This window comes from Zerene cesonia, chromosome 4 (assembly GCF_012273895.1).
Source record: "Zerene cesonia ecotype Mississippi chromosome 4, Zerene_cesonia_1.1, whole genome shotgun sequence".
NCBI classification, from domain to species: Eukaryota; Metazoa; Arthropoda; class Insecta; order Lepidoptera; family Pieridae; genus Zerene; species Zerene cesonia.
Genome location: NC_052105.1, coordinates 615,125 through 626,859, shown reverse-complemented (window position 1 = coordinate 626,859; position 11,735 = coordinate 615,125). Strand labels below are relative to the sequence as shown.

At 33.2% G+C, this 11,735-nt stretch overlaps 1 protein-coding gene across 1 annotated transcript in view; it reads right to left on the bottom strand.

Annotated features, from left to right (window-relative positions):
• The window catches only part of LOC119839595 (chondroitin sulfate synthase 1), a 39,152-nt gene extending 27,487 nt beyond the window's left edge, over positions 1 to 11,665 (bottom strand). Inside the window, exon 1 of the mRNA XM_038365970.1 lies at positions 10,556 to 11,665. Coding sequence (XP_038221898.1) covers positions 10,556 to 11,320 — 765 coding nt within the window. The 5' untranslated portion in view covers positions 11,321 to 11,665. The remainder of the gene's footprint in view (positions 1 to 10,555) is intronic.
• Positions 11,666 to 11,735: the final 70 nt, after the last annotated feature.

Here is an 11,735-nt window from a genome sequence, read left to right as displayed (position 1 = left end):
AAGTAATAAATGTTATTTGCAGTTAACAATTTTCTTTTTTCTTTATTACAATATTTATGGCAAGACTAGGTATATGCCTGCCCGATACCTTATCGTCGCAACTTTACATTAGTGGCACTATTAAATTATTATAAGTGTTAAAAAAGAAAAAGAAATCGGTAAATGTTAAATGCGAATGCATTGTAATAACCATTTTAACTCATGTAAATCTCAGGTCCTTGAATATTATTACTAATAGAAAACATTTAGAAAACATGTGAAATTGCGACTATAGTAAAAAAACATATGAAAAATATGTAAACTCGTGATCGCAATTTTTTGCATTTCATCGTCTGGATTCTACGCCAAATGATATAATTCTAAGCACGTGTCTGCATCTACAGAGGAATGTCCGAGTAGCTTTTTTATTTACTAGTATCACCCGATTAAACTCCTACACATATTTTTCATTGTTAAATAATATGATATTTTAAGAATCACCATTTCTTACAATTATATTGAAAAATCATGTTAAAAATATTTTTTTTTCTCACTCTGAAGATTATCACTCTGAAGAACGCATAACACAATGTATTCTGACATTCAATTTCAGAAGTTGATCATGAACTATATCCGCGGGTCGACGACCCGACAGATGTAGGTTAGACAGTGCCCTCAATAGCGAAATTAACGCTTCAAACAATTTCTTAACCAACAACCAAATGGATAAGGTAAATAATTGCGTGTACTTTCCACCTCTTACCGGCAATTACGTCGTGGTCTTCCAATTTTCTGAACGCAATGCTATCACCATTTTCGTGTGTTTGACAATTTTAAAACTATTTTAATGAGCACTTTTACGTTCGAATAGCCGTTACAAGCGTTGTCTACAACTTGTTTTTATTTAATTTGACCTCAGACGTAATATATACCCTTCAATTAACTTTAGTATGATATAAGATAGATGGCGTTGAAAGGACACATTGTTGAAGTACCCAACATGGCGCATATTTTTTATATTTTTATATAAGTTGATTTTACGACCTTTTGAATTTCCCAAACATATTCCTCATGTCGTTAAATGAATAGGTTACGCACTTCATAAAGTTTTATACATATAAATAAAACAAAATAGGTAAATTTAATTTAGTCATGGCCATCAATAGAAGATTTGGAAAGAGGTCGATTAATTATTATGTCTCGAATATGCAAAAAAGCGTTAAGGGAGCGAAGCAGATTGGATCGGGTCTTAATTTTATAATATGACAAGAAAAGAAACAACACAGGGCTTCTGAAATCTTTCATAAACACAGACACATTCATTTTAAATTTCCATGTGCGACAACTATTTTCTATTTTCTAATTATTATATCTATATGGGATTGTCTTGAAATATCAAAACGCATGGCGATCATCACGTGTACATGAAACTCGACTGTTTGCAATATAAATATACAAACGTGCAAAAACACGGCGCAAGTTAGTCAAGGCGAATCTGTACAAACGGTTTCTTCCGTGTTCATTATTTAGCTATTTATAATAAATTGCTTTTACTAACACGTGCCTACTTTTAATGTTAATTTAACTATTTGTATTTCTCGAACTAAATTGTAACTAACTTGATGTTATAGATATATACATGTTTTTTGATTAAGTTTATATTAGAAAAACTTACTATATACTATCTAGAGGAATTTCGGAACTAAACTAAAAATGTTTAAAATTTAAAAATATACATGAACATAAAACATACAAAATAAAACATGAGTAAAATGAATTATATTTTCCTTCTCTATTAGGTCAATAGCATTAGTATTATGAATTATTACTGATAACAAAAAAGAATTCTAAAGGTTTATAAAAACCCATCTAACACAGTACCAGTGGCCCTAGAGGCTGGGGCTTCATCCATAGACACATAAATACAACCATAAACTTTCCGTAGCTTCGACCAAATATACTGTATATTTGATCGAAGTTCCGTAGTAACTATTTATTAATCTGTGCTTTCGTATTTATTGTACAATGCCACCAACTTATGCCTAAAGAAAGAGTGTCGTCACCGTCTCTTCAGAGTACCATTACGCATAATATTTAAACTTTAGAATATTCCGCGCATCAATTTTAATAGCTTTTAGCATATTTAACAATAAAATAGCATAGCAGAAAAACACGGAGCGGAATAATGACAATTTAACATCTTTAGTTAAATTTTTCGCCATTTTATGTTGGTAGCACTGTATTAGTGGGATTGAATGAAATAGCATTTGGCGCGGAAGGCTCGTCGCCAAATACGGTAACTTGCGATAGGTTGGTCAACTTTACCTGACTTTCAATTATTCGCTCCTGCTTTATGTTTTATTGAAGGCAAATTTACGTTACCTGTTGAAGTCTTTTGTCTGTTATAATAATAGTAATATTAAGTATGCGGGGCATTTCACTAGATGAATCAGGTAAAAATTAGAAGTTGCCCGTTATTAGTAATATTTGAATTTGTTTTACCTATACCCCTAAATTATTGATACGTGTGCAAGATGTTTTTATATAATGACTGGTTAAAAAGTTAAGTTAAGATAATGATCTTGACATGAATTTCTTCAAAAGCCGTTGTAGTCATAAAATATGTATAAAAATAATTTAACAAATTGGATTATTTATTATATTTACTGAGGTTTTTATGGAAAAGTATGATTTTGCATAATAAATGCCCCAATTTAATGTTACACAATTTTTATACTAGGTACCAGCCAAGCTAGGTTGAATTGTTGAAATTTAAAATTATCAATTTTTTATCATTAGTTGCAGATAGTAGTTTGTAAGTGTATAATCACTTGAGACATTTTTTATCTAGATTTGATAAATTATATCAAATTAAGATCTTACTAGCAACTGAATTAATTTTTATCAATTTGAGAATTTGTCTCCTCTGTGATTAATAAAATAAATTATTAAAATGTTGTTACATTAAAAAATGTAATTCTTTCGTATACGAGAGAATATATAATGTGTTTGGAATAATTAAAAATCTCGCACAAAATCGAGTCAACAGTAAAATTCAAAACTAGTTTTAGCTCTAAATTATTTGTCATGCACAAAATTGAACGTAGTTTTTATCTGACAAGTTGAAGGCAAAATTGCGAAAATACATCCGTCTCCCTCGCACCCGTCTTGAAGTACCCAACGGGTTCAGATTTGGCGATTATCTTATCGCACTCTATCGCACCAAGTGACGACACCATCGAATGGAGGTCAGCGTGTACATTATTAATATTATTACTTAAACGGGTAAAAATCATTTATTGTCATACTTTTCTTCCCTTGTTTTAAGCACTTAGTTCCTAGACTGCAGCAGAATAGGGTCAGAACCACCATATATTATAAATGATTAAAGAAAAAAGTCAGATTACTTCTGCGTGTAATTTGTTGAATATAATGGGCTGCAAATGGAGCCACGGGCTCGAGATCATAGACCCTATAGGCAAAGCGTTTTTCCCGCGTATTTACATAAGTATGAAAACATCATATAACTCCGATTTTCATCGAAATACGCGTGATAAATTATATTGAATGCTCAGTATTTGCTGACTCATTATATCACCTGGCCATAATGGGCATACGCCAATCGCTTTTCAATGAGTACGCCAGTGCGCCATATTAATCAGAGAGTACTTCACAGATAATCAATATAAGGAGGCGCTAAGCTAAGCACCTAGTTTATTACTCTTTTTTTGCTTGCTAAAATATAATCAACATAGTACACGATGTGTATATTTTCCTTAGGTATAAAAAAATGCCAGTATTTTCTTGTGTTTGATTTTACGCGCATATTTAGAAATTAAAGACTTTTTAACAGAGTTTTAACGCGATTTATTCATTATATATTATAATATCGGAATAATATCGTTTCGAACACTTTACAGCGAGCGTAATAATGGGGAGACTTCTCCCCGTGATAATTAAAAAAAAAAAAAATATTGCCTATACGATGCTTTATTGGATTTTTTGGCGGCTCTTTTGATGTTTATTTTATAATTACCTTTATTTTATAACTAAGTTAAATTAAAAACATCATCTAGCAGTTCGTCTCATTAAAAACTGACCCGGCGTTCCGGATATTGTCTACAAATAGACACAATTTTAACAATTTCCTAATCGATATTACAATATAAATAGATTACTCTCTTTTGTATAAATAATTAATACATAAAATAGAGTCGTGTTTGATTCACCACTTAGAACTCAAGAATGGCTGAACGGATTTTAATGTTTTTAACGTTGATTAGGATTACAAATGTTAAAGAAACTTTTTATCCTTGAATCAGTCATGTGCGTTGCTAGCTATACCCATGTTTATTTTGTTAACCTTCCTTATTCTATGAATTATATATCAAGTGGTAACCAAGTGTTAACTATCGCATGTGCAACAACAAAATCGATAAATAATATTTGATGCAGCTGCGGCCACACCACTTTTAAAAAAATATGTAATCTGTGGAGTTTTTACTTTTTACTGCTACTGGGTATAAAGGTTGCATTCATAATTTCTAGAATGTACTTCAGATTTCCAAAATGCAAAAAACTCATTAACTCAAGGAACCGCTAGCAAGCAGCTAAAGCAATACTTAGAACATAATAGAACAAACCTCTACAACTGTTTAGATTATTTTCTAACCAGTTCTCCTAAAAAAACATTAACACAGCTTCTATCATGATAGTTGGCAACTAATACATCAATTAAGAGTTAATTGATAACTCACAATCAAATCACACCGCTACGAATTCCTTCACGGACCAAATATAGCAAAAAAATCGCACACAGCTTGACTAAATTACAAGTAACCCCATGACAAAACCAGTTTGCGATTTGAGAAACGAAATGCGTTTGAATTTCACGATACATTGAACTGTGTATAACGGGTCACTGAATTATTTGCGGTAATGTATCCTCGAAATCTCAAAGTTCGCCGACTTATTAAAAAAGTCACCAAATAGGTTTTACTGTTTTTATTTTTTTTTTTTTTTCGAAATGTGTTGGCGCATTGGCGATTGGTCATGCAAATTATTTTAGAACAAACATAAAAATTAAACAAGCTTGTATTGGTTGTGGATATGGTAATATTATCCTCGCAGAAGGTCACCGACTCCCGTATTAAAAATCAGTAAATAAATGTTAATGTCCTTCTTTCGAGTGGTTAGGAGTGGGTACATTAAACATATTTGATCAAAGAAATATGTACATAGAAAAAAGTATAAAAAAGTTGAAAAATTACTTACGATTTCAAGAATCAATGGATTTTATTAGTAAACTTTTTCCCTTACATATTCTATAAAATACTCTTCTAGTTATAAAAACAGACAGCCTCTACATATTTGTATGAAAAATGCATATGCAATAACTTAATATGTATATAAATTACGTGTCACGTTGTTTGTCCGCGATGAACTCCTAAACTACTCAACCAATTTTAACCAAATTTTTACAGTTTGATCCAACTTAACAGATGGGATCGTTTATATTATTTCAATTACGATAAATGACTACCCGGGCGGAGCCGGGGCGTGATGCTAGTAATCTTATATATAAAAATCAATTGCTGTTCGTTAGTCTCGCTAAAACTCGAGAACGGCTGGTCTGATTTTTATAATCATGTTTTAGTGCATTCTGAAGTCCAGGGAGGGTTTAAAAGGTAAGAATAATACGGAGGCGGGCGAAGCCGCGGGCGGGAAGCTAGTAATACATATACATGTATATATATGGAGATATTAATGCATGAACTGAACGTGCTCTAAATTCATTCCGCAGTTATTTATTTCATTCACATGGCGTATGGGGGTACATTCTATGTTATCTTTTTACAGACATATGAAGTATATCGTATCCCATGTCTATGCGCCATGGGCCAAGCTATGCATTCTCCATTGTACTCACACGAAACCACTTTTTATTTACTTGCCTAACTGAAACAGTTATCGTAGTTTTATTATATCATATATATGTTATCAAACTAACACAGTAATGGTAAAAAATTAGTTAGGCTGTTTATAATTTAAAGCGTTATAAATATTTACAATCAACACCTTAATAAAACTTCATATCTTAAAATAAATTTCGTGTGACGGCATTTCAATATTAAAATTTACAACTGAGACTATTCGCATTCTTCAACCGACTTTAAAAATGGAGGAGTTTCTCAATTTATTTCTGAGCGTCCGATTTAAATTTGGTCTAGTTTTGACAATTTGCAGGCAATTAGGTATAGTTCTTAAAAATATTGGGAGGTGACAAATTAGAAAAAGCCTATCGCTATATATCGCGGAAATTGTCTCAAATAAAATAATCTAACATATAATTATGTTAGATTATTATATATTCACGGCAAAAATATTCGTATAAGCAACGAACGTTTGAAAAACATTCACAAATCTTTTAAAGAGAAGAAAATTGATAAATATACGAATACATATCATAACTCAACCACTACGCGTTTACACGGAAACCTTCTAAGTATCGGATGTGGGGAAAACTTGCTACCATGTGCCACTTGCGTTACGTAAGTCTCATAATAATGCCGAGGTTCCAAACTGAGCTGTCTACTAATATTATAAAGACGAAACTTTTGTATGTTTGTAACGTTTTCAAGCAAAAACCACTGGACGATTCATAAAATTTTTTTATAATTAGAAAGATGCAACTTTACTGAGTGACATAGACTATCTATGTACCACCCAAGTCAGCTTACCTCCCTGTCTGTATACCAAATTTGATCAAAATCCGTTCAGTAGTTTCAGCATGATTGACGGACAAAAATCCAAACAAACATTTTCATTTATAATATTATAGCATGATAGCGATCCGCCCCGACTTCACCCGTAGTACGTTTTTACCCCACAACGATCTTCCTTGTGCCGGAACAAAAACGTATAAAAATATTATCCGTATTGGTCGAGCCGTTTTCGAATTTAATGCTTAGCAACACATTTGCTGATACTTTTATTTTATTTATATAGACGAATAGACTAATATTCTAACAAAGCATTCTAGTTTTGTTTTTCTTTTTAAGTAATTCCTTTTACTCTTTTTCTACGTACGGAAATATTCCAATATTACCTCCATGCCAACCATAACCAGCTAGTTTTAAATGACAGCTTTGACGTCAAAAGATGACGGAAACTCATGCTCATTTCACATGCATTATAATCCTTATGGAGTCAACATTAAACTAACGGAGCTTGTTTACTTCGACGGCCTAATACAAGGACTTTATCTATTAACAGTGTGAATGCAACCTTAGTTATTTCCAACCCATTCATACAGCTGTGTTTAGGATAATCAATAGAGCGTGACTATACAATTTTATAATGCAAACAAACACGCACGCATGCACAAAAAAACATGTACCTGAGCCATTTTAAGTAGGTTATTTAATGTAAAACTAAAATAACGACGAAGCAACTCTATCATTCTTTACGTGACCAACAGTTTTTTATATTATAAACAAGCTGTCCCGGCAAACGCTGTTTTGCCTAACTCTTATCATTTAGGGGTATGAAAAACAGATATTGGCCGATTCTCAGACATACCCGATATGCACACAAAATTTCATAAGAATCGGTCAAGCCGTTTCGGAGGAGTATGGCAACGAAATTGTGACACGAGAATTTTATATATTAGATCATGCGATTGCGGATGTAAGTAATTAATGTGAAAAAGTAATGTCACTATATCAGTGCATTGTATGCGCTTGCGACGAATTTATATATACCTATATAATTGTACAACAAAATAAATACAAGAAAGTCAATGATAACCTACATGCAAGATAAAACTTTGCAATGTACAAAACTCATAATTAAAAGATAAACAATATGACAACGTTAGATATTTATTTATTTTTCTTCTCCTTTATATTCAATTATAAATTTTAATAATAATACTTTTCAAATGGCTTAAATTGTGAATTGAATTTATAAGCAAGCTGTTTCTCCTAAATACAGGTTGCAATCAGCCATTCATTCCCCAGCAATCTAGCTAGGGAAACATCGGCTTTATATCTCGTAATCTTTAAAAATATATGTAAGAAAAACTTTTTACATAAACTAAATCGTAATTGTTATAAATTGCAAATTTTAAATATATATATGTGTGTATGAATATTGTTATAAATAAATATTGTCATTGTCATTGTCAACTTCATATAATTACATTCATATAAAAATGAATCCCTATTTTCCATTTTTCATTTATTTTTTGATCACGCCATTACGGGTGAACGACTGGACCGATACGTTAAAATCTGGATGGGCACAGAGCGCTTACGCGAGCTGAATTTAACTCTGTTGCATAGTAGCGAGATTCGCTATTTCTATGAATGGTAACGGGAGTGCTGCTTCTCTACTTGTACTTATTATTCTGTGCATAGGCTATATATATGTACCACGGGTGCGACCGGGGCGAATAGCTAGTTACTTAAATAATATATCATAGGACGATTTAAACGTTCGGCAATCATCTCAAGACAGTATATAACGCCTATTGTTAACAAACTTCGCAACGGCATAGAAGATGTTTTTTACACAATACTCCATTTTTTCATATTGTTTATTTTTAAAACCTTCCCTGAACTATAAGGAATGCTTCAAAACCAAAATAAACTAAATCGGCCGGACCATTTATGAGATTTAGTGAAAATATTACCTATAAATAGATACACACAACATTTTTTTGTACCTCTTAATTAAAGGTATCGATAATCGTTCAACTATTATTGTGAGTATTTTGAAACGGGAATTCCTCCTCATTATCAGCAGCAGCCCATATATGATCCCACTGCTGGGCCACTAGCTTCCTATGAGGATTCAGGCCATGATTCAGTTATAAAAAAACTTTTGTTTGTAAAATTTATCCAAAGTCTGTTATAGGTCAAGCCTTTAGGCGTGAAGAAGGGACAGACAAACAGAGTTAATATCGCATTTATAATATTAGTAGGAATTCCTAAAGCCACAATTCATAAACATTTCGGTTTTATCACGTTATAAATAACCTAGATGTAATTTATCTTTTGATAAATGTAATTAATCTAAATACGTAGTTCCTCTATAAATAAAAACTAAGAAAAAATTCATAAAAAACAACATATTTTCACATAAATAATGGACTAACGTTCTTTATGATACGTATTAAAAACTAGTGGAATAGTATGGCCGTAAAAGAATAACAGGCAAAGAGACATCGCTTTATAATATTAGTATTGATTACATAACTATCTTAACTTTATATCGTACATTGATTACAGTATGGCCTTTAAATATATTTCAATTGATTAATTTCATTGATATAATATGGTTATAATACGTATTATTTTATTTAATGCATCGACGCAGACGACAAAACGTGCATGCATATGCAATAAAATCAACATATATTTTATAAAAGAGATTACCGCGCATACCCAAGGAAGTTGTAACAATTTATTATCTACATATTTAGAGTCGTAAAATTCTGACGTTGACTAGGTAAAATATGTTTCTAGTATTTAAATCTTAATACGAGTCATTCTTACAAGTTTCTGCATAAATAACGAGTAAAGAAGTAATAAGCTATTAAAATTGTCTTACTGGAAATTTAAATTCATTTTTTTTATTTAATACTTGTATAATAATTGAATTATTTCCTTCGAAATGGTAATATTATATAACTACATAACAATATTATCATCGATCGATTGTATGGTTTGCGAAAGCCGATTTTGATGAATTTAATTATAATATGATCATGACAAAGAACAAGAGATTACTTCAAACCTTTGCAAATTGGAATTTTCGTTTGCGAGAGATGCGTGAGACAAATAAAATAACTACCTAAATAAACGAAAAGTGACGTGAGACTTTTTAAAGAACGCTATTTGTACAAAAATGACATTAAAATTAAAGATGCGGTTACTACTGAGCCTTCTTATAGGTTTTAATCATAAATGTTTGCCGATAACTCGGACAATCGACGACTATAGTATGACTTATCAGCGTATACTGTATAGATTAGTCCGCCGATCTTTTTTAATATAAGTCAATGTCATTTATTAGAGATATCATTGTATTTTATAAAGTACACATACATTTACAACATTTTACCCATTTTGAAAAATTGAAGCTGCATTTGTCTTTTTAAATGTTTTCTTTTGTTAGGCGTACTTATAACGCTAAGGGAGTAAAAATGATGTAAAAAAAATATATTTCTCTGTAAGTGATTAAAATGTAATCTTTAGACAAATAAATGTATTTAACCGTAACCGTAAATATTATAAATTCAATCTACAATAAAAAGATATCCTAAAAGTAAACGAATATTCCTCCAAATAATTTCTAATCGCAACCTATAATCAACTTAGTGGAACAAAAAAAAATTCTGAGTATAACTTACTCATCCAGATAGCGCATAATTATAATAATTTTCCCGTTATTAGCCGAACTGCACAGCAAAAAGTTTAATACGCTGCTCAAGTTTCAGCGATTGATGTTAATCGTAATTACCAAATATTGCAAGATGCATTATCATAGCTTATTAATCGTGCAAACTTACATCATAACTCCATGTGCAAGAAACGCCAGCGAATTTAGCGACACACCTCCCAAGTTCGACGTCTTCGTGAGTGGTGTAGAGGTGCTTCAAGCAATACTTGACGTGAGGGGCGACTCTCCTCAAGGTCTCCTTTGATATAAGTACACCCGGCCCGCCCATACAAAAGTTTTCGTTATAGTCCAGTGCTAGAGCATCCCGCTCGGCGCTGGTGCCCCTTCCTGCCTGTCCTATAAACTGCGGCTTCCTACTGTCCACTGACCTCAAAAACTCTCCTAATTTGTCACCTCTAACGTAAACGTCGTCATCTGCGCGCATAAACCACTCAAATTTCTCACCGTAATTCTCATACATGTACAGTAACATAAGAAAAGATTTCTTCTGCGGAGGGTAACTATCGTCAACGGTCCGCAATGGAATCAGAGGTAAACCGGGCGCTCGAGACACTTCTGAACTAAAGAAAGCTATCCGCCCGGGCAAGTCCTGAGCCCAAGTCTCATAGACGGCTTTCGCTCTCGTAGTTAGATATTGTTCTGCTGTCATCACACCCACAAACACTAAGGTCCGGTTGGAGTTTTGTATGGTTTCATCCGAGTTTAACCCTATCACTGCTAATGGATTTGGAGGCACATATAACTTTGCCGTATCCGGACAAGTCTCAATGGACGTCCTTGAGGAAGTCCTTAAACACAATTTAAGGAACACCCCGAGCGTGACTCCGGCCACGACCCCGGCCACCAGATGCATCCATTTATTCCTACGCGGCATCGTGACAGAACTTCAACAAACGCACCCGCTGTTAGCCGGCAACCACATGTGTGCATTCCCGGAATATCTGTGCGTTCTTTTTGTTAAGACATTAGCGGCCAGCTTCAGTGTTTCGCACACAAATCACATGGTCAACAAATTGTCACGTTAAGAAAAAAACGAATGTGGAACGGCACTGTCGCTATCACACGTTAGTATCGGATTTGCAGATGTTATCGGTGAAACGAACGCGGTGAGGCGCGGCGCGTGTCGAAATGCGAAAACATTTTACCCTGGGTTACCGAAACGACCGACTCATGCGCCGCCTGCCGCGCAACTGGACCGGCCGTCTCAAAACAAAACTCAAGCAGCGGTAATTCCGGTTGTCCGCGCAATATCGCCGCTCCTGCTTACACACGTATTCAACCGCTGAATT